Raw genomic sequence first — 24600 nt, 5'->3', positions numbered from 1 at the left:
TCATTCGGGGGTTAATAGATGGTACAATTTGGCTGGGTCTTTCTTTATATGGAAAACTTTTTTTTAAAAACGATATGTTAGGCGATCTGTGGAGCGACAGGATTGAATTATTAGTGCGTCTCTCCCACCACAATCAGAATTGTATATTTTGATTGGGGCTTTGACAGCAGCAGTTGGTCGTAACAACAGCCTTTATGAGTACTCTTCTGCTTACTACCCCCTCTCTCCTTCAGATCTTCAAGGAAGTGAACACGTATGATTGTTCAGAAATCTACACACCATGATGAATCACATTCCTACTCAATCTATTTTGGAAAATGTTTTGCCTTTGACCAGGACTTGTACTATCAGAAAATAATAAACAGACACTAACAAAACTGCCATCAACAGTTGGACAAACCTGTCTAAGCAGCAAACAACAGATACAACAGATCGTGAGGTGCACTTACGTAAGATTAAATTTGAAGTTGAATTGCCACGTGGAGGTGCCTGGAGGGTATTCACCCTGTTCATTTACAAACGTTAGCCCCAGCTGTATAATCTTCAGTAAATCTACATTACAGCGCAATAGTTGGTACTGATAGTCGGCATTGCTTCGGAATTCTCCAATTGGTCGTGCTACGACACCTGGAAATTCTGTATCCTGGTAAATTTTTGAAAATATAAAAACAAATTTAAAAATCCTTTTTAACCAATACAAATGATGGCAGTTAGAACAAATTACATAGATTTCACCCCTCCAGAAACAAAGCACTATATTTAGAAAGAGCTTGAGCTAACTATGTTGTAGCAGAAATTACCAAGAGTAATTTGCATTTTATTTGGCCGAGCAACAGAACTACAGTATAAGCTACCACTTTCTATGAAAATCACAAGAACCCTCTCAAGCAATGTATATGGAGACTCACCGGTTGTGTCAAATGAACATTCAGCTTTCCTATACAAATTAAGAAATCTATATAACATGTATTAGCTAGTCTCGAAGACAATTATACATAGGTTTTATAATATTTAATGAAATTGGAAAAAATAGTTAGTTAGGTCCTTTTAAAGGAAACCCAGGGTTCAAGGGGCTTTATCTTACATACAAATGCCCTCAATGAACAAACTAAACTAAACATGGCTGAACTGATCACTCCAAATTTCCACCTACCTCCGATAACTTTTTACCCCCTTGCTTTTCAAGAATCTATCTACCTCTGCCTTAAAAGTATTCAAAGACTCTGCTTCCACTGCCTTTTGAGGAAGAGAGTTACAAAGACTCACGACCCTCAGAGAAAAAAATTTCTCCTCGCCTGTTTTAAATGAGCGACCCCTTATTTTTAAACAGTGACCCCTAGTTCTAGGTTCTCCCACAAGGGGAAACATCCTTGCCACATCCACCCTGTCAAGACCCCTCAGGATCTTGTATCTTTCAATCAAGTCACCTCTTACTCTTCTAAATTCCAGCAGATACAAGCCTAGCCTGTCCAATCTTTCCTCATAAGACAACCCGCCCATTCCAGATATTAGTCTAGTAAACCTTCTCTGAACTGCCTCCAACGCATTTACATTCTTCCTTAAACAAGGAGGCCAATACTGTACACAGTACTCCAGATGTGGTCTCACCAATGCCCTGTATGGCTGAAGCATAACCTCCCTACTTTTGTATCCAATTCCCCTCACGATAAATGGTAACATTCTATTAGCTTTCCTAATTACGTGCTGTATCTGCATTTCATGCACTAGGACACCCAGATCCCTCTGCAATCTCTCACCATTTAGATAATATACTATTTTTTTAAATTCTTCCTGCCAAAATAGACAATTTCACATTTCCCACATTATATTCCATTTTTCAGGTCTTTGCCCACTTAACCTATCCATATCCATTTGTAGCCTCCTTATATCTTCTTCACAACTTACTTTCCTACCTATCTTTGTGTCATCAGCAAATTTAGCAACCATACATTCGGCCCCTTTATCCAAGTCATATATATAAATTGTAAAAAGTTGAGGCTCCAGCACAGATTCCCTGTGGCACACCAAACATTATATCTTGCCAACCAGAAAATGACCCATTTATGCCTACTGTTTCCAGTTTGTGTGCCAATCTTCTATCCATGCCAATATGTTACCCACTACACCATGGGCTTTTATTTTTTGCAATACTGTGGCACCTTATCAAATGCCTTCTGGAAATCCAAGTACAATACATCCATCGGTTCCCCTTCATCCGTGCACATGTAACTCCCTCAAAGAATTCCAATAAATTGGTTACGCATGCTTTCCCTTCCACAAATCATGTTGACCCAGCCTGATTACCTTGAATTTTTCTGAGTGCCCTGCTATACCGTCTTAAATAATAGCTTCTCACATTTTCCCCAAGACAGATGTTAAGCTAACTGGCCTGTAGTTTCATGCTTTCTGGCTCCTTCCCTTTTTGAATAAAAGAATTACATTCGCTATTTTCCAATCTAACGGAACCTTCCCCGAATCTCGGGAATTTTGGAAAATTAAAACTAACGCATCAATTATCTCACTAGCCACTTCTTATAACACCCTAGGATGACATCCATCTGGGGACTTGTCAGCCCGCAGCTCCAACAATTGGTTCTGTACCCCTTCGCTGGTGACTGTAACTTTCCTGAATTCCGCCCTCCCTTTCATTTCCTGACTTGCAGCTAATTCTGGGATGTTACTTAGATCTTCTATTGTGAAGACCGATGCAAAATACCTGTTCAATTCATCTGCCATCTCCTTATTTTTCCTTATTAATTCCCCAGACTCACTTTCTATAGGACCGGTAGAGAAGAGTTCCATAGAAGAATTGAGAGAGTGTCTTGGGTCTTGCATCCACTTCTTGTTGGTTGATAATAGACCCATAGAGACATCCGTGGCCTAGCCACTCCTAACTGCTTTCTCAAGAAGAGAATATTTTTTCAGGACCTGTATCTGAATTCAACTCTGACTGATGGAAGAAAGCCCTATTCAACCTCAGAGTTTAAACGTGCCTACATGAAATGAGTTTAGGTAGTCTTTTTACTGGATCTCAGATCATGGCACAGAACTACCCATGACTCAGGGCAGACATTTCTTTAAGAATGATGTATGGTTGACAGGTCCAATTATACTGCTAGCAGATGTGAGCTCAGTGACAAAATAACACCTGTAACTGTCCTCACTGCAGGCCCAGTTCAATAATTAAATGTTATAAAAGTCACAGCAATAAATATTCAACATTAGGATCATTGAAAGCACTGAAGGGTTTTAAAAAATCTTGGGTTGTGGGCAAGGCAATATTTATTGCCTATTCTGGTTGCCGTGTGGACATTGAGAGTCAGCTATATAGTTTTGGATTGAAGTTACAAGTAGGCAAGACCAGGTTGGGTTGACACATCCCTTCCCTGAAGCACATCAGTGAATCAGTTGAGTTACCGGTATAATGGTCATTTTTGTTCTAGAACCAATTCACTAGTTTCCTAGATTTACTGAATTCAGTCTCTCAATGGTGAGATTTGAATTCACAATCTCTGGGTTGCGAGTCCAGCCATAATACCCTGGTTTATAAAGTTCTTGGTAGATTCAAGCCTGGTCACCTTTTATGTATGGTTTTGCATCAGACTGCAGTTATACTACAGCCCGACTGTAAAGTCCACAATTATTTATCTAGCACTCATTGGTTTACTGTGAAGTGCCAAATCAACTCCAAAACGATGCTGATGTGAATAGGAAACTTTTTTTTTTTAAAAACACAATAGATGTTTTGTGATTTTAGAACACAAAGTTATTAAGGATTGACTGCTGTGGTAAATTGACATTAATGCAGTCAAAGAGGATTATCTGACAATGAAGTTTAAACACATTACTGCATCTGGTACATGTTATGTGATTTGAAGTTCCTGATGCAGACACTTGCTGCTAACGTGAAATGCTCATTTGTGCTTCAGTATTTTCCTCCCTCACTTTGATGAGCATAAAAGTTCAAAACATTTGCTCAATCAAAACATTCATTTAGTTCTAAATAGCAGCTAGAGACACTGGTCGGTAATAATTCTCTACTGACTTAGAATGACCATTTCTGGTAATAGTTATAAGAAACACTTTCAACACTGATGAATAAAACATGGTCAGTGAATCAAGTTAGGCCATTTTCTTGCTTATTTTTAATCACACTAGGCAATTTCAGGGGCAGGAATCTTCTTCACCTACATTGCTCCAGTGCATGACTGTGTAAAGAGATGCTTTACAAATACAGCATTTTAAAAATGAAAAGCATGAACATATCCTGCACTTCCGCTACTTGTTTATAATGTTTCATACTCCTTTAAGAGAAATGTGACCACTATACGAGCTTTGCTTACTACACACAGTTCAAAGAATACCAATAACTGCACAATAGCATGATAAAGAGCAGTCATGAAATCACAATGCCAATCTGGAGCACATTCAGTTCTTCTACTGCATTGGAACCAACTCAATCCTGATCCCCCACTAAGCTACCAACCTCTATAGAAACAGCACAATTAGGAGTAGGCAAGGAAGTGTTCATTTGTAGACTTTTTATGCAAAATTTATAACCACAGCAGCATGGAGGACCAGACATGAGAAGGTAAATTGCTCCACATGTTTTTGTATGAATACATTTAATGAACTGCCTGCTTTCTATCCATATTTTCTGGGAGATAATGCAGATGGTCGCCTCTTCTCCCAATATTATCTTATACATTTTGGAGGCGACTAAACCAAGGCCCTAGCAAATGTTCCTTTTTCAAAAATTATGAACAAGCAAGTCACATTTTCCCAATAAGGCAATACAGCTTCATACACCATCGGTACCACTCCATTATTAACACCAATTAATGCCCAAGTCTTGTTCATTGTTAAATAATGTAGTACTGGAACTTAAGGATGTAATCACTAAGCCATCGTTTGATTAACTGGAATCATTCCACAACATTTCTAAATAAACACCAGAAACGAAACCATGTCATTATGAGAGCTAGTAATTCAATTACTCGTTTCAGTGTTCGAGTTGAAAAGCTAACTTTGTCTTCCCACAGATGCTGCCTGACCAGCATATTCCCAGCATTTCCAGATTTCTTGTATCTGCAGTACTTTGCTTTTGTACTCATTTCAGTTATTAACTACTTTTAGCTCAGTTTCAAGTTACTTTGAAGATCCATTAAGAACAAGCTTACAAGTTTACAGGGATAAAAAGGTCTAAATAATGCAATGAAATTTGTGGATTATTAAAAACATTCGTTCTTGGGACGTGAGCACCACTGGCAAGCCGAATTGCCCTTAAGGAGGTAGTGGAGAGATACCTTCTTGAACTGCTGCAGTCCATGTGGTGTACATACGCACAGTGCCATTAGGGAGCGAGTTCCAGGATGTTGAACCAGTGACAGCAAAAGAATGATGATATATTTCCAAATCAGGATGCTGTGTGGCTTGGAAGGGAACTTGCAGGTGGTGGGGTCCCCATGCGTCTGCTTCCCTTGTCCTTCTAGGTGGTAGAGGTCGCAGGTTTGGAAGATGTTGTTGAAGGAGCCGTGACGAGTGGCTGCAGTGCATTTTGTAGATGGTACACACTGCAGCCATGGTGGTGCCTATGGTGGAGTGTGAATGTTTAAGGTGGTGGATGGGGTGTCAATTAAACATGCTGCTTTGCCCTGGATGGTGTCAAGTTTCTTGAATGCTGTTGGAGCTGCACTCATCCAGTCAAGCATAGAATATTCCATCACACTCCTGATTTGTGCCTTGTAGATGGTGTTAGTGTCTAATATGTTCTGTTAATGGATGTTAAATACCTAATAGTTAAAGGTAATAGGGTGAACAGGTGTTGGGTGTTGATTAGTAAATTGTACTTAGATGTATATGGGTAGCAGAAACAGGAAGGCAGATTATTATCTGAACAGCTATAAACAGAGAGGGGAATATGCAGCGAGACCTGCGTGTTCTCGTACACCAGTCGCTGAAGGTAAGCATGCAGGTACAACAGGCAGTAAAAAAGGCAAATGGTATGCTGGCCTTCATAGCGAGAGGATTCGAGTACAGGAGCAGGGATGTCTTGCTGCAATTATACAGGGCCTTGATGAGGCCACACCTGGAATATTGTGTGCAGTTTTGGTCTCCTTATCTGAGGAAGGATGTTCTTGCTATAGAGGGAGTGCAGCAAAGGCTTACCAGACTGATGCCTGGGATGGCAGGACTGACGTATGAGGAGAGATTGAGCTGGTTAGGATTATATTCGCTGGAGTTCAGAAGAGTGAGGGGGAGATCTCATAGAAACCTATAAAATTCTAACAGGAAGGATGTTCCCAATGGGGGGGGGGGGGGGGGTCCAGAACCAGGGGTCATAGTCTAAGGATATAGCTCTTGGGTCTAAAGGGATCAAAGGATATGGGGCGAAAGCTGGAACAGGCTACTGAGTTGGATGATCAGCCACGATCATAATGAATGGTGGAGCAGGCTTGAAAGGCCAAATGGTCTACTCCTGCTCCCATTTTCTATGTTTCTATATAAAGAAAGAGACAGCCAGCACTGGCAGGAGATTGTTCGGAGTGGAGTAGTGAGCTCTGTGGTAAGAAATAAATGAACAAACAAACAAAGTCTCCACCAAAGCATCCTAGTCTCAGTGTCTTTCACAAACAGGCTCGGAAGTTTCTCTAACAGATGGCGGATAGGCTCCTCATTCTTTAAATAGTAGTAGTCAGGATCTCCCTCTGCTTCACTTTCAGACTGGGCAGCCTGTGCAAACTCTCGCAATACTGGGTCAGCTCGCTGAGCCTCAGCTAGGGAAAATCCATTTAATTCATTCTCTGGGTCTCCTAACTTTGCAAAGAAAGTCTCGGACAGGCGTACCTCATGGTCATCTGCCTGCAGTGCCAATGCAGTCTCCTCTGGGGGAGCTGGTTTGATCATGGCCTGATCCACTGCACATTCAGGGAAACCGCAGGGGTCCATCTCTCACCACTGCCCTGTCTCTCTGACCTCCTGCCGTCTTTCTTTCACTACTGGGGTTCTACCAACTTCGCCGCCGCCAGATTATTACCTAGGAGCAGGTCAATCCTGATCACAGGCAAACTATGGACAATCCCTTTGGTCACCAGTTCCAAAACTAGATCACACTTCAGGTAAAGTATACACTGCCCTCCAATACCATTCACCACCATTTTGCTGTTCACTGCGCTCTCTGGGGGAAAGGTCAAGCCTGTTCCCGTAAAAGAGATCTAGTGGCCCATGTGTCCGAGAATCACTATGAGCTTGCTTGCCCCACTCGAGGGGTATGGGGTTACTCTCCTTCAGACACATAACCCTCAGGAAACTATTAAATTTTCTTGCACTTGCAGTGGTAGACTTCCTTGGTCTCACTCTTATTGCAGTTAAAGTCACAGCTTGTTCTAATGTGCTTTCTATCAGGGTCCCATCTTCACTGAGGGGGTGGGCCCTGATTAACCCTACTAATTTTCCCTTTAGTTTCCAGCAGTCAGCTTTTAAATGCCCTGCTTTATTACAATGGAAGCACACAGGTCTCCAGGATTCACTCTTACTCACAGCACCTTATTTTTTGGCAAGAGGGTGGCCCCGTGTCTCCTGCTTTCCTTTCTCTCCCAGAACTGCTTGGGCTGCTTTCACCTTCACACCCTTTGTCCTTTTCAGATTTGTGGGGGTGATTAGGAAAGGTTCTCCCCTGGGAAACCATCTTATAAATTAAAGCAAACTCATCATCTAGAATGGCCGCTTGCCGGGGTCTCTGAACCCACTGCTCCTCGACATGGATCTTTACTGAGAGTGGGAGAATGTGTTTAACCTCCTCGAACAGAATTACCTCCGAGATTCTCATAGCTGAGCTGTACTTTAAGAGCCCTCAACCACTGGTCAAAAGCCAGCTGCTTACTTCTTTCATACTCCAGATAAGTCTGATTAGCTTGCTTCGAGGGTTCTAAACTTTTGGCAATAGCCTTCGGATACTAATTCATATGCCCAGAGGAGAGCATTTTTGGTCAGTTCATAATTTGATGAACACTCATCTGTCAACAGGGAATAAACCTCATGGGCTTTTCCAGTTAGCTTGCTTTGTAGTAAAAAGAGACCAGGTCTCAGATGGCCATTTTAGCTGCCTTGCCGGTTTCTCAAAGGACACAAAAAATCTTCTACATCCTCCTCATTGAACTTTGGAATTAGTGGAGCTAGTTTTAACAATTTTGTACCCAGCCCTAAATTATGCTCCTCCAAATTGGCCATGCTATCACTGGGGTTACTCTGTCGCCCCCTAGTTAACTAAGCCGCTTCAACACTCTCTCTTTGCATTCCTTCCGGTATATTCTTTCTCTCTCCCTCTCCTCAAATTCAAGTTTCCTCTGTTCCAATTGTATCTTTGCTAACAATACTCTGTCAGAGACTGCTTCTAACCCAGTTTCTGCTTCTTCAGATTCAAGGGAAAAATGGTTGGCCACTAGTCTTAGGAGTTCAAACTTCTTACCTTTGCCACATACAGTGATCCCACACTGCTCAGCCATTTTCCTCAACTCCTCCATAGACAGTGCTTTTAACTTATCCCAAGTTACTTCACCCTGGCCTGGAAAGCTACTTGCTTCAGTTGCAGACATGTTAGTATTCAACCACACACAACCACAAGTATACCCGTAAAAAATCTTGCTCTCTTTTGATTGGGAACAATTTGGCTTCCCACTTCCAATTTCTCGTTTTCCTGAGAGTCAATTCCAGACGCTAGTACTCAAATTTCAGTTGCGAACAGGCGAGAAAGAAGTCCAGGGTTCCCTTTCAGCCTTCACCTGGTCTTACTGTAACAGGCTTTAATTTTTAAACACACCGTTTTTAGCTTCGCCTTGGTAAATCCTTGTTCACTGCTTTCCAATTATAAGGCAAAGAAACCAGCATAAACAGACTTTCTTAGGTTTAAAGAAGAAATGTTGAAATTTATTAAACAAACTCTAATTCGATTAATTTGGATACACGCCCTGCCCCACGCTAGCATGCATACGCGATACATGCAAATAGAGACAGTAAAGAAAAATAAAGTGGAAAGCTTTGAGGCAATATCTGAAGGGTTGTTGTTATGGCTCTTCGAGCTCACTGTAGAGTCCTTGATTGTGGATAGATTTTGCTTTTCACTGGGACCCAATATTCTTCTTAAACCTTGAACGCTGTAGGAGACTTTTCTCTCTTGGGATTCATGTGTCTTCAGTGGATTCAGAAGCTTGTGAGAAAGAGGTGGGAGCAGACAGGAGAAATATCTTCTTAGTCAAGGAGCAAACAGCTTTCTGCCCAAACTGTTTGTACAGATTCAAAAACCTCAGATTGCCCAGCAGGTTAGTCATGTGACTAGCTGGTTTGACCATGTCTGTCTGTGTATTCGGCCATTTGAGCAGTCAACCTGGAATGCGAGCTCCCCCATCTTCAATGTCTGGTGATCAAAAGTCCATTGTGGGTTGACTGTCAGGCAATGGCTGCTTTGTACTTCCAAACACCATCTTAATATGCAAATGTCTTTTCCAGCCACAGTTGATATGTTTAACTCCCCTCACTCTAGTAACAGTTTAAAATCAATGTTCATGCCAAAATCACTTGGCAGGTGGGGGCCTAGCATGACAATACACTGAATTCAAAGACAAGTACAATCAATTCTTGAACAACATTTCTTATATTTATCAGATATGAATGTGGCAATAAATAGCACTAGTTCTCACCAAGTGTTACTCCTTATGCGCTGCAAGAGAAAAAGACTTTTGTTCCATGGCAGTTAGATTTTATGCAGTCTGAAAAGACTGATTGTGGTAAGATCAGGATATGGCAAGAGAATAAAATGAACTCAGTGATTACTGGAAGGTCATGCCCTTGTATAGTTGCTTCAATCCAATTTGTGTAATGTGATTAGGAAAATATCAGCTGACAATTGCATAAGGATCATGCAACAACTGTTGTCACAGGACTCTTCTTTACAGTATGTCTAAGCAAATAGAAACTGTTCAAATGCCTCCCGACTTGAAGATCACGCGCTATAGCAGTTATAATAAAGGGCCTTCATCTGAAACATTAATTTGTCTATCCTCACAATAGGAATAGACTGACCTATTTAGTATTTTCAGCATTTTGATTTCGTTTGATTTCCAGAAGTGGTACTTTATTGCTTTATCTTTTCACTGTACCAGTTTAGTTTTTCTTTTGAAAGTTAACGAATATTCAATATCGACAGTTCTTTCAACAATATGAGCCAAGGACAATTATGCCCTACGTGATCTGTCCATGATCCACAACAACTCTGGTATTCAGCTTTGCAAATACATTTTGTTTTCATCAGCCTCTGCTGCTGCATCATCCTCGTGCTCACCAAGCCAAAACATCCACTTACCCTCCACATTCTCTCTTGTTTCTCTACCACATCCCATGCCTTATCCTTTCCAAGCTCATCTTATAAATGAGACCCATCGCTTTCTCCATCGATCCAATTACCGCTAAAATGCTCACCACCCAGCTTCCCTTCCTGACCCTGATGTTAACTGCCTTTGTAAACAGTTCCCTCTACTCAGACACAATCTCCCTCCCTACCAAAGCCTCATCACAAAACCTAGTCAAAAACCCATCCTGGACCTTTCTGGCCTTGCAAGCTACCATCTCATCTACGTTTTGTAGCCTCCGAGATAAGTATCCATCTCCCTCGCAAATCCCTGTTTAAATTTCAATAATCAGGTTTCTACACCTCCCAAACCAATGAAATAGCTCTTAAGCTAAGTCACAAACAACATTTTCTGAGACTGTAATCATGAATATGAGAAAGCACTTTTTTTTTTAAGCAGCGTGTGATAATGACCTGAAACGCACTGCCCACACGGCTGGTTGAAGCAGAGACGATCAATGACTTCAAGAGAAAGTTGGTTAGTGACCTGACAGAAATAGACTTGCAAGGCTACGGGAATCAAGCCTGGGAGTGGGATTGGCTGCATAGCTCCGTGGAGAACCAGCATGGACCCGATGGCCTTCTGTGCTGTAAACTACTATGTACATTATTCCACCTTGACACTGCAGCCTTTTACATGGTGGTAGGAAGAATAAGAGATGCAATATGAACTAAATGGTACAATTTTAAAGGGGTGTAGGAACTATATCACCATTCCTTCACTGTTACTGGATCAAAATCCTGAACTCCCTTCCTAACACTACAGGTGTAGCGACACCAGATGAACTGCAGCAGTTCAAGAAGGTGGCTTACCACCACCTTCTCAAAGGCAATTAGGGATGGACAACAAATGTTGACTTGGTCAGTGATGCTCACAATCCACGAAAGAATTTTTTTAAAAATCAGAGGAACCAGGGACTGTATGTACACAAATTCTTCAAGTTGAGAACAGTTTAAAAAAAAAGGGATCCTTGGCTTTATTAATAGAGTGATAAAGTACAAAAGCAAGAAAGTTATGCTAAACCTTTATAAAACATTGCTTAAGCCTCAGCTGGAGTACGGTGTCCAATTCTGGACACCACACTTTCGGAAGGATGTGAAGGTTTTAGACAGGGTGCAGAAAAGATTTACGAGAATGGTTCCAGACACGAGGGACTTAGTTATGTGGGTAGATTGGAGAAGCTGGGATAAAAACAGAATATGCAACATGCTGGAAATACTCAGCAGATAAGGCAACATCTATGGAGAGACAAACAGAGTTAATGCTTCAGATCAATAACCTTCTGATGAAAAGTTATTAACCTAAAATGTTAACTGTTTCCCTCTCCACAGATGTTGCCTGACCTGCCCAGTACTTTCAGCATTTTCTGTTTTTATTTCAGATTTCCAGCATCTACAGTATTTTGCTTTTGTATTGGAGAAGCTGGGATTGTTCTCCTCAGAAAAGAGAAGGTTCAGAGGAGATTTGAGAGATGTTCAAAAGCATAAGGGGTCGAGACAAAGTAGACAGAGAAACCATTCCCATTGGTGGAAGGGTTGAGAACCAGAGGACACCGATTTAAGGTGATTGGCAAAAGAATGAACAACATGAGGAATTTTTTTGTTTTTATGCAGCAGGTGATTAGGATCTGAAATGCACTGCATGAAAGTGTGGTGCGGGCAGATTCAATCACGACTTTCAAAAGGGAATTGGATATGCACCTGAAGAGAATAAAATGTGCAGAGCTATTTGGAAAGGGTGGGGGAGTTGGACTAGCTGAATTGTTCTTGCAGTGAGCTGAAACAGACACAATGGCTGAATGGTTACATACAGAAGGCGGCCATTCCATGGAAGTGTGGTGGAAGCAGATTCAGTTAAGAGAATTGGATTCCTAGTTGAAGGGAAATGGAAAAAGCGGGGAGTTCAATTAATTGGACAGCTCAGCCAAACAACCAGCACAAGCATAACAGACCGAATAGCCTCCTTTTGTGTTGCATCATTCTATGATTCGAAGGTGCTGTCTTTTGGATGAGACATTAAACCGAGTCCCTGTCTTCACTCTCAAGTGGACAGAGAAAATCCCATGGCACTTTTTTGAAGAACATGAAAGTTATCCCTGGTGACCTGGCTAATATTTATCCCTCAATGATAGAAACACAGGAGCCATTCAGCCCATCGCGTCTGCTCCACCATTCAATACGATCATGGCTGATCATCCACTTCAGTGCCTTTTCCCCCACACTATCCCCATATCCCTGTATGTCATTGGTATTTAGAAATCAGTCAATCTCTGCTTTAAACATACTCAATGACTGAGCTTCCACAGTCCTGTGGTAGAGAATTCCATAGATTCACAATCCTCTGAGTAAAGAAATTTCTCCTCATCCCGGTCCTAAGTGGCTTCCCCATTATTTTGAAATTGTGTTCCCCAACCAGGTGAAACATCTTAGCTGCATCTACCTAACTATCCCTTTAAGTATTTTGTAGGTTTCAATGAGATCACCTCTCATTCTTCGAAACGCTAGAGAATACAGGCCCAGTTGCCACAAACTCTCTTCATAGGACAGTCCCGTCATCCTGGGAACAAGTCTGGTAAACCTTCGTTGCACTCCCTCGATAGCAATAATGTCCTTCCTAAGGTAAGGGGACCAAAACTGCACACACTACTCCAGGTGCAGTCTAACCAAGGTCCTCTTGCAATAAATCAACATCACAAAAGCAGATTATCTGGTCATCATCACATTGCAGTTTGTGCGAGCTTATTGTACACAAATTGAGTGCCGCATTTCCTACATTAGAACAGTGATTGCACCTTAAAAGCACTTTATTGGCTGTAAAGCACTTTGGGACATTCCGAGGTCATGAAAGGTAAATGCAAGTTTTTTTTGATCCATGACCAGTAGAGTTTAGCTGATAGAATGGCAACTGGCACCTGCACGACACGAGTTGCTGGTGAGCATTGGAGTCTGACCCAAATTAAACTATACATTACCATCAAATGTATACTTAATTTAAATATATATACATTTCATTTTTACCTTGTGTTTACAACTATATTAACCTGATTTAGAGTCAGAGTTATACAGCACAGAAACAGGCCCTGCAGCCCATCGTATCTGTGCCAGCCATCAAGCACCTTACCATTCCAATCCCATTTTCCAGCATTTGGCCTTATATGCTATAGCGTTTCAAGTGCTCATCTAAATACTTTTTAAAATGTTGTGAGGGTTCCTGCCTCTACCACCCCCGAGGCAGGGTGTTCCAGATTCCAACCACCCCCGAGGTGAAATGATTTTTCTTTAAATCCCCTCTAAACCTCCTGCCCCTTACCTTAAATCTATGCCCCTTGATTATTGATCCCTCCACTAAGGGAAAAGGTTTCTTCCTATCTAACCTATCAATGCCCCTCATAATTTTGTATACCTCAATCAGGTCCCTTCTCAGCCTTCTCTGTTCATAGGAAGATAGGAACAGGAGTAGGCCATTCAATGAGATCATGGCTGATCCGTGGCCTAACTCCATATATCTGCCTTTGGCCCATATCCCTTAATATCTTTGCTCAACAAAAGATCTCAGATTTAAAATGAACAACTGTTCTAGCTTCAACTGCTGTTTGTGGGAGAGAGTTCCAAACCTCTACCACCCTTTGCGTGAAGAAGTGCTTCCTAACAACTCTCCTGAACGGTCTGGTCCTAATTTTTAGACTATGCCCCCTAGTTTTAGACTCTCCAACCAGTGGAAATAGTTTATCTTTATCTAGCCTGTCTTTTCCTGTTAATATCTTGAAGACTTCGATCAGATCACCCCTTAACCTTCTAAATTCTAGCAAAAACAGGCCTAATTTGTGTAATCTCTCCTCGTAACTTAACCCCTGTAGTCCAGGGGTTCTTGTAAACCTACGTTGCACTCCCTCCAAGGCCAATATATCCTTCCTAAGGTGTGGTGCCCAGAACTGCTCACAGTACTCCAAGTGGGGTCTAACCAGGGTTTTGTACAGCTGCAGCATAACCTCTGTCTTTATACTCCAATCCTCTAGATATAAAGACTAGCATTCCATTAGCCTTTTTGATTATTTTTTGCACTTGCTCGTGGCATTTTAAAGATCTATGCACCTGAACCCCCAAGTCTCTTTGGACATCCACTGTACTTAACCTCTACCCATTTAGAAAGTACCTTGCTCTATCCTTTTTCTGGTCCATTATGGATAATCTCACACTTGCCCGCATTGAAATCCATCTGCCACACTTATGCCCACTCACCTAGTCTGTAAATATCTCTTTGCAATTTTATGCTATCATCTAGACTGTCTACAATGTCACCTAACTTTGTATCAGCAAATTTGGATATATGACTTACTATATATGCCATCATCCAAGTCGTGAATGAATAATGTGAATAATTGAGGCCCCAACACAGATCCCTGCAGGACACCAGTAGTCACATCCTGCCAATCGGAGTACTTACCCATTATCCCCACTCTGTCACCTACCACTCAACCAACTTCCTAACCATGTCAATAATTTTCCCTCAACTCCATGGGCTTCTACCTTAGTTAACAGTCTCTTATGTGAGACTTTATCAAATGCCTTCTGAAAGTCCATATAAACAACATCCATGGACATTCCCCTGTCCACTACCTTAGTCACCTCTTCAAAAAATTCAATTAGATTTGTCAGGCATGACCTTCCTGTCATGAATCCATGCTGGCTGTCCCTGATTAACTGAAATTTTTCTAGGTGTTCAGTCACCCTATCCTTGAATATAGACTCCAGCAACTTGCCCACCACACATGTCAAGCTAACTGGTCTGTAATTTCCTTGGTTCCCCCTTTCACCCTTCTTAAAAATTGGAGTGACATGTGCAACTTTCCAATCCAGAGGGACCACTCCTGAATCTAGGGAACTCTGAAAGACTATAGTTAGGGCATCTACAATGTGCTCCCCTACTTCCTTTAACACCCTCAGATGGAAATTGTCAGGTCCTGGGGATTTCTCACTCTTTAGTAGGCCTACATTGCTCTTGACCACCCGCTTTCCCTTTATGTAACTATAAAATTTCTTCTTATTGATTTTGATGTCCCTTGCAAGTTTCCTTTCATAATCTCTTTTAGTAGCTCTTATAAGCTGCTTTGTGACGCTTTGCTGGTCTTTGTATCGATCCCATTCGGCCGGATCTGTGCTGCATTTGTATTTTTGTAAGCCATTTCTTTTTGTTTTATTCTATCCCTAACCTCTTTAGTTGTCCATGGCTATTTTTTCTGTGAAGTGGAGCTTTTTCCTCTCAGGGGTATATACTCGCTCTATTTCGTTAAATGTTTCTTTAAATATTCTCCACTGTTCTTCAGTCGTTTGGCCCATTAACAAATCTACCCAGTTTACCGTGGACAGTCTCTGCCTCATCCCGGTAAAGTCAGCCTTACCCAAGTCTAAAATTCTAGTAGCTGATTCATGCTTTTCACTTTCAAACGCTACCTTGAATTCGATCATGCTGTGATCACTATTTGATAAATGTTCACGCACAGTTAGGCTACTAATTACATATGGCTCATTACTCATAACTAAATCTAATATTGCCTGTCCCCTTGTTACATCTAGGACATATTGCTGTCGGAAACTATCCTGGACACATTCCAGAAATTCACTACCTTTCTGACAGGTGCTAGTCTGCCTCTCTCAATCTAAGTGTGTTAAAACCCCCCTTTATTACTACTCTGCCTTTGTTACACACTTGCCTAATTTGTGCATTTATACAATCTAACACACTGCTACTAGGGGGTCTATACACAACACCTATTACAGTTTTAGATCCTTTTCTGTTCCTCAATTCCACCCATAAGGTCTCCACTGGATACTTCCCCCTCATTATATCCACCCTCACCAATGAGGTGATATTATTTCTAAATCAGTAAGGCTACTCCACCCCCTCTGCCATTTTCCATCTCTCCTGTAAACTTTATAACCAGGTATATTTAGTTCCCAATCCCAACCATCCTGCAGCCACATCTACACAATGGCCACCACATCATAATCTTCCATTTGAATTTGTGTCTGCAGCTCATCTAGTTTATTCCTTACACTCCGTGCATTTGTATACAGAACTCTTATTTGGACTATACCCACTAACCTGTCCCTCAGCACTGATGCTTTATTCTGCCTGTTTATTATTTCTCTCTTCTGGTTTAACCAGTATCCTTCTTGCAGTTTGGTAACAATCAGTTTCACCACTAACCTGCACTCCTACCTTCTCCTTTAACTTCCTGCTTTTCCATGGAACTGAACCCTCCCCCCTACTATTTAGTTTAAAGCCCTATCTACAGCCCTAGTTATGCGATTCGCCAGGACTCTGGTACCAGCATGATTCAGGTGGAGCCCGTCTCATCGGAACAGCTCCCTCCTTCCCCAGTACTGGTGCCAATGTCCCACGAATTCAAACCCATTTCTCCCACACCAATCTTTGAGCCACGCAGTTACCTCTTTAATCTTATTGACCTTTTGCCAATTTGCTCGTGGCTCAGGTAGTAATCCGGAGATTACCACCTTTTTGGTTTTGCTTTTTAATTTAGCCTCTAGCTGCTCATATTCCCTCTGCAGAACCTCTCCCCTCATTCTACCTATATCGTTGGTACCTCCGTGGACCATAACAACTGGATCTTTCCCCTCCCACTCCAAGTTCCTCTGCAGCCTAGATGAGATATCCTGAACCCCGGCACCAGGTAGGCAACAGAGCCTTCGGGACTCTTGATCCTGGACACAGAGAACAGTGTCTATGCCCCTAACTATACTATCCCCGATTATGACTACATTTCTCTTTTCTCTCCCCACTTGAATGGCTCCTTGTACCATGGTGCTGTAGTCAGTTTGCTCATCCTCCCTACAGTCCCTGCTCTCGTCCACACAGGGAGCAAGAATCTCAAACCTGTTGGACAAGGACAATGGCCGAGGCTCCTGCAGCACTACCTCCTGGATCCCTCTACCTGCCTCACTCAGTCACACCCTCCTGTCCCTGACCACAAGGCAGTTAATCTAAGGGGTGTGACTGCCTCCTGAAACACAGGGTCCAGGTAACTCTCCCTCTCCCTGATATATCAGTGTCCGAAGCTCAGACTCCAGCTCATCAACTCTGAGACGGAGTTCCTCAAGCAGCCAACACTTGCTACAGATGTGTTCACCAGGAACCACAATGGAGTCCACCAGCTCCCACATCATGCAGGTACAACACATCACCTGGCCCTGCATCTCTATTTTATATAATTAGATTTTAATTTGTTATTTAAATTTCTGACTGGTCTTTAGTTATTTTTTTAAAACTGCTTTAGTCTTGAGTTTATATACTTATAAATCAATCAAGTCTTACTCTATGTTGATTCAATTAAATTAAATTAAAAACTTAACTGAATACTGACCCCAGCTGCTTTCTGTTTCCCTGCTCTCATTGTTCAATGTGATGGCACTCTGATGTCATTTTTCGATTTTTTTCTCCCCCACTCCTCAGGCTCCGCTCCTCTCTGCCTTTCTCCTAACAGGTTCTTGGCACGCTTTTTATACCTCCGGTCCTGCTGTTCCTTGGGCTCCACTCCTCTCTGCTCTAAGGAAAACAACCCTAGCCTTTCCAGACTCTCTTCATTGCTGAAATGCTCCAGCCAGGCTCCTCTGCACCCTCTCCACTGCAATCACATCCTTCCTATAGTGTGGTGACCAGAACTGTACACAGTACTACTGCTGTGGCCTAACTAGCATTTTATACAGCTCCATTATAACCTCCCTGCCCTTTTATTCTATGCCTCGGCTAATAAAGGCAAGTATCCCATATGCCTTCCTAACCACCTTATCTACCTGTGCTGCTGCCTTCAGTGATCTATGGACAAGTACATCAAGGTCCCTCTGTACTTCCTAGGGTCCTACCATCCATTGTATATTCCCTTGCCTTATTAGTCCTCCCAAAATGCATCACATCACTTCACAGGATTAAATTCCATTTGCCACTGCTCTGCCCATCTATATTGTCCTGTAATCTAAGGCTTTCCTCCTCACTATTTACAACACCACCTGCGAACTTACTGATCATACCTCCTATATTCTCATCTAAATAACTAATGTACACTACAAACAGCAAGGGTCCCAGCACCGATCCCTGCAGTCCACCACTGGTCACAGGCATCCATTTGCAAAAACAACCCTTGATTATCACCCTCTGCCTCCTGCCACTAAACCCTTAGGAGTATTGACAGGCAGAGAGATCTGGGCGTACAGGTCCACAGGTCACTGAAAGTGGCAACGCAGCTGGATAAGGTAGTCAAGAAGGCATACGGCATGCTGGCCTTCATCGGTTGGGGCACAGAGTATAAAAATTGGCAAGTCATGTTGCAGCTGTACAGAACCTTAGTTAGGCCACACTTAGAATATTACGTGCAATTCTGGTCGCCACACTACCAGAAGGACGTGGAGGCTTTGGAGAGGGTACAGAGGAGGTTTACCAGGATGTTGCCTGGTCTGGAGGGCATTAGCTATGAGGAGAGGTTGGAAAAACTCAGATTGTTTTCACTGGAACGATGGAGGTGGAGGGGCGACATGATAGAGGTTTACAAAGTTATGAGTGGCATGGACAGAGTGGATAGTCAGAAGATTTTTCCCAGGGTGGAAGAGTCAGTTACTAGGGGACATAGATTTAAGGAGCGAGGGGCAAAGTTTAGAGGGGATGTGCGAGGCAAGTTATTTACACAGAGGGTGGCGAGTGCCTGGAACTTGCTGCCAGGGGAGGTGGTGGAAGCAGATACGATAGCAATGTTTAAGAGACATCTTGACAAATATATGAATAGGAAGGGAATAGAGGGATATGGGCCCCAGAAGTGCAGAAGGTGTTAGTTTAGGCAGGCATCAGGATCGGCGCAGGCTTGGAGGGCCGAATGGCCTGTTCCTGTGCTGTACTGTTCTTTGTTCTCGACGTCTTAGACTGTTATTGCAAATATCTGGGTTACCCTTGGAGAGGTGGATTATAAAGAAAGAACGGCAGCATTTGGAATATACAGAAAAGCTCTGCAGCAGCACAACATACCAGAGCTAGAATTTCTGCATCTTCTTAATAGACATATGAATGCATTGACTACAGTGTTTATCATTTACGCACTGTTGTCTTAAAATGTCAGACACCTGCGCTTTAGCAGAATAAAGAATTAACGGGTTAACTGCAGAAGTTAACTGCAATTAATTGACAGTACATATACACCGACTCACATACGTACTCACAACTGCACTCAAATAGTCATTCAACTTACTGAATAATCCATTTCGCATATTAAATAAAATTTAATTGGAAAAATACAAAGCAATACAAAGCCACAATCATCATCTTGCATTTAATGCAAGTAAATGTCCCAAGGCACTTCACGAGCATAATCAGACAAAATTGACTCTGATCCAAAGCTAGGTTAAAGAGGTAGGTTTTAAGCAGCTACTTAAAGGAAGATAAAGTCTCTCTCTGTGTGCCACAGCAACCATGGCCAGTGGGAAATGCAAGCCACAGATCGTGATGCCTGGAGATACTACACTGGGAGTGCCACAGATACCTTTGAGACTGAGCAAAGAACCAGCATGAAAGAGAAAAGGAAGAGAAGGACTGACCCAATTGCCCCCAGCAGGGACGACACCTTCACTTGCAACCGCTGAGAGAGAATCTGCCGGTCACGGATAGACCTGACTAGCCACCAGTAGGCCTGCAACTGATGAGTACAACTTTCCTAAAACCTTTATCCATGAAGAAATGCCAAGAAAAAGTAAAAGGAGGATAGTGGAGTGGAGAGGCAGAGGGGTTTAGGGAGTGATTTCTAGAGCTTACAGGCTAAATGCTGGAAGGTGTAGCCATCAATGGTGGGTTGAAGGGAGTGCAGGATGCACAAGAAGCAAGAGTAGGAAAAACAGAGTTCCTGAAGGGTTGCATAACAGGAGGATGTTAAAAAAAAATATGGGGTCGGTGGTGGTGAGAGATGATGCAGGGAGTTGAACATGAGGATGAAAGTTTTAATGTCAAAGCAATGGTGAACCAGAAGCCAATGTTGGTCAACGAGCACATGGGAGATGGGTGAGCAGGAATTAAATTAGGATATGGGCAGCAGAGTTTTAGATGAGCTCAAGTTTATGAAATTGCAAGATGGGAGGAGCAGATCAGGAGAGCATTGCAATAGTCAAGTCTAACAAAAGCATGGATGAGTGTTTCAGCAGCAGGTAAGCTGAGGCAGGGGAGGAGACTGCCAATGTTACGGCCGTGGAAGTAGGCGATGTTGGTGATGGAAAAAAATATAGGTTTGCAAGCCCAGCTCAGGGTCAAATAGGATGGCGAGGTTGCAAACAGTCTGGTTTAGCCTGAGCCAGTGGCTCGGAAGAGTGATGGAAATCGGTGACGGAAGAACAGAGTTTGTGGTGGGGATCAAAAACAATGGATTTGGTCTTCCCAGTGTTTAACTGAAGGGAATTGTGGCTCATCCAGTACTTGATATCAGACAAGCAGGGTGACAACACAGGTGCAGTGGAGGGGTCAAAGAGGTTGTGGTGAGATAGAGGAGGTGGTCATTTCAAATAGAGTGCCAAAGGCTAGATTGTTGGGAATTATTTGGTGACTTTAACTAATTTGAATTGCTCCACCATGCCTTCAGTTACTGAAGCCCTGGAACACCTTCCCTAAAACACTCAGCCTCTCTACTTCTCTTTCCTCCTTTAAGACACTCCTTAAATCCAACCTCTTTGAACAAACTTTTGGTAATTTGCCCTAATATCTTCTTTTGGATGAGCAAATTGACTGTGGCACCATGGTACAGGAAGCCCTTCAAGCAGGAGTGGGGGAGGGGGGGGTGGTAAATAGGAATGTAGTGGTAGTAGGGGCAGTATAGTTTGGGAGATGGACACCATTCTCTGCAGTCAAGAAAGAGAGTCCAGAAGGCTGTGGTACCTTCCTGGTGCCAGAGTTCAGGACATCTGCTCAGGGTTGGAGAGGAAAACTTGCAGTGGAAGGGGGAGGACCCAAGTTGTCATGGTCCACATAGGTAACAATGACATAGATAGCACTGGCAAAGAAGATCTGCACAGGGAGTATGAGCAGCTCGGGGCTAAGTTAAAAAGCAGAGCCTCAATGGTCATAATCTCTTGATTATTACCTGAGCCATGAGCAAATTGGTGTAAATAAGATTCGACAGTTGAACGCGTGCTCAAAGATTGCTGTGGGAGAAATGGGTTTCGATTCATGGGGCACTGGCACCATGACCGGAGAAAGTGGGAATTGTACCGTTGGGAGGGTCTACACCGGAACCATGCTGGGACCAGTTTTCTGGTACGTTGTGTAACTAGGGCAGTGGAGAGGGCTTTATACTTAATAGTGGGGCTGAGGGATCAAGTGATGGAAGATGTGATAATTTAAAAAGAGAAAGCAAGAGAGCAATATCGCAAAAAGGATAATGATAATCAAGAGTGTGGCAGGAAGGGACAGTGCATACAAAGTCAAGAGAGAGCCAGCAGATAAGGCTAGAGGTTGTGAACCAACAGACTGGGGAGAGGGGAGATTTAGAAATCCATAGAGAAAGGTCAAGGCAAATGGAACAGTATAGCATTGTGGGTAAAGACAAGCAGAATGGGACAGGAAGGGACAGAGAGTTTAACAAAAATTGTACATCAGCAAATAAGTTCATTGAAGGGAATAGAGGCAAAAAAGGAAATTAAAAGGTTCTATATCTGAATGCGTGAAACATCTACGATGAGAGAGATGAACTAGTGGCATTAATGGAGGTACCCGATTTAGATCTAATCACCACTACAGAGACATGGTTACATGGTGAGCAAGGTTAGGAAATATTACAGGGTGCACAATATAAAAAATAGCAAAGGCGCAGGAGTAGCACTGATCATAAAGGATGACATAAGAGCATTAGTCAGATGGGATCTGACCTCAGAAGATCATGAAGTAGAGTCAGTATGGGTGGAAATAAGGAAGAGAAAGACTCAGAAAACACAGGTGGCCCAAAAACTACTCCCACCAAACAGTAGTTATACTATTGGACAAAGCATTAAACAAGAAACTATTGGAGCTTGCAACAAAGGCAATGTAATAATTGTGGGGGGTTTTAATCTTCATATAGACTGGGACAATGAAATTGTTAGGAGCTGTCTAGAAGATGAGTTTGTAGAACGTTTTCGGGACAGTTTCTTGGAATAATACATTGTGAAGCTAACTAGGGATAAAGCTATCTTAGATCTAGTATTGTGTAAGGAAGCAGGATTAATTAACGATGTCATAGTAAAAGATCCACTGGGAAACAGAATACCACTGAAGTCCATGTTACATTTGAAAGTGACATGCTCCAATTACAAACAAAAATCTTAAACTTAAAGTCATTTACGTAAGCATGAGGGTAGAACTGGCTAAGGTAAATGGGGTAAATAAACTAAAAGGTATGACGGTAAATGAACAATGGGAAGCCTTTAAAGAAACAATTCAAAATATGTGTGTGTGGAGCCTGAGGACGTAGGTGAGGTTTTAAATGATTACTTTTCATCTGTATTCACTATGGAGAAGGACGATGTCGGTGTAGCGATCTGGGAGGGGGATTGTGATATACTTGAACAAATTAGCATTGAAAGGGAGGAGGTATTAGCAGTTTTAGCAGGCTTAAAAGTGGATAAATCCCCAGGCCCAGATGAGATGTATCCCAGACTGCTATGTGAGGCAAGGGAGGAGATAGCAGGGGCTCTGACACAAATTTTCAAATGCTCTCTGGCCACAGGAGAAGTGCCAGAGAACTGGAGGACAGCGAACCTGGTACCATTATTCAAGAAGGGCAGTAGGGATAAACCAGGTAATTACAGGCCATTGAGTCTGACATCAGCGGTAGGGAAACTATTGGAAAAAATTCTGAGGGACAGGATTAATCTTCACTTGGAGAGGCAGGGATTAATCAAGGATAGTCAGCATGGCTTTGTCAGGGGGGAGATCATGTCTAACCAATTTGATTGAATTTTGCGAGGAGGTGACTAGGTGTGTAGATGAGGGTAAAGCAGTTGATGTAGTCTACATGGACTTAAGTAAGGCTTTTGATAAGGTCCCGCATGGGAGATTGGTCAAGAAGGTAAGAGCCCATGGGATCCAGGACAATTTGACAAATTGGATCCAAAACTGGCTAGTGGCAGAGGGTAATGGTCGTGGGTTGTTTTTGCGATTGGAAGCCTGTGACCAGTGGTGTACTGCAGGGATCGGTGCCGGGACCCTTGCTGTTTGTAGTGTACATTAATGATTTAGACGAGAATATAGGAGGTATGATCAGTAAGTTCGGTGACATGAAAATTGGTTGTGTCGTAATAAGTGAGGAGGAAAGCCTTACATTACAGGATGATACAGATGGGCTGGTAAGATGGGCAGAGCAGTGGAAAATGGAATTTAATCCTGACAAGTGTGAGGTGATGCATTTTGGGACGACTAACAAGTCAAGGGAATATACAATGGATGGTAGGACCCTAGGAAGTACAGAGGGTCAGAGGGACCTTGGTGTACTTGTTCATAGATCACTGAAGGCAGCAGCACAGGTAGGTAAGGTGGTTAGGAAGGCATATGGGTTATTTGCTTTTATTAGCCGAGGCGTAGAATATAAGAGCAGGGAGGTTATGATGGAGCTGTACAAAACACTAGTTAGGCCACAGCAGGATTACATTGTACAGTTCTGGTCGCCGCACTATAGGGAGGATGTGATTACACTAGAGAGGGTGCAGAGGAAATTCACCAGGATGTGGCCTGGGCTGGAGCATTTCAGCTAGGAAGAGAGACTGGATAGGCTTGGGTTGTTTTCCTTAGAGCAGAGACGGCTGAGGGGGGACCTGATTGAGGTATACAAAATTATGAGAGGTATAGATAGGGTAGATAGGAAGAAATTCTTTCCCTTAGCGGAGGGGTCAATAACCAGGGGCATAGATTTAAGGTAAGGGTCAGGAAGTTTAGAGGGGATTTGAGGGAAAAAAAAAAATTTCACCCAGAGGGTAGTTGGAATCTGGAACACACTACCTAAAGGGGTGGTCAAGGCAGGAACCCTCACAACATTTAAGAAGTATTTAGATGAGCTCTTGAAATGCCATAGCATACAAAGCCTGGGATTAAGAAAAAGAAATGGGATTAAAATAGATATGCTTAATGGCCGGCACAGACACGGTGGGCCGAAGGGCCTGTTTTTGTGCTGTATGACTCTATAAAA

General features: G+C 42.6%; 1 protein-coding gene across 2 annotated transcripts in view; it reads right to left on the bottom strand.

The window, feature by feature from the left end:
- The window catches only part of cnot7 (CCR4-NOT transcription complex, subunit 7), a 67152-nt gene that overhangs the window by 31801 nt on the left and 10751 nt on the right, over nt 1–24600 (bottom strand). For both annotated transcript variants that reach the window (XM_068034768.1, XM_068034777.1), the window contains exon 3: nt 450–643. In XM_068034768.1, coding sequence (XP_067890869.1) covers nt 450–643 — 194 coding nt within the window. The remainder of the gene's footprint in view (nt 1–449; nt 644–24600) is intronic.

This window comes from Heterodontus francisci, chromosome 1 (assembly GCF_036365525.1).
Source record: "Heterodontus francisci isolate sHetFra1 chromosome 1, sHetFra1.hap1, whole genome shotgun sequence".
Taxonomy (NCBI): domain Eukaryota; kingdom Metazoa; phylum Chordata; class Chondrichthyes; order Heterodontiformes; family Heterodontidae; genus Heterodontus; species Heterodontus francisci.
The sequence above is the reverse complement of the archived record's forward strand: the minus strand, read 5'-3'. Positions and strand labels throughout refer to the sequence as shown.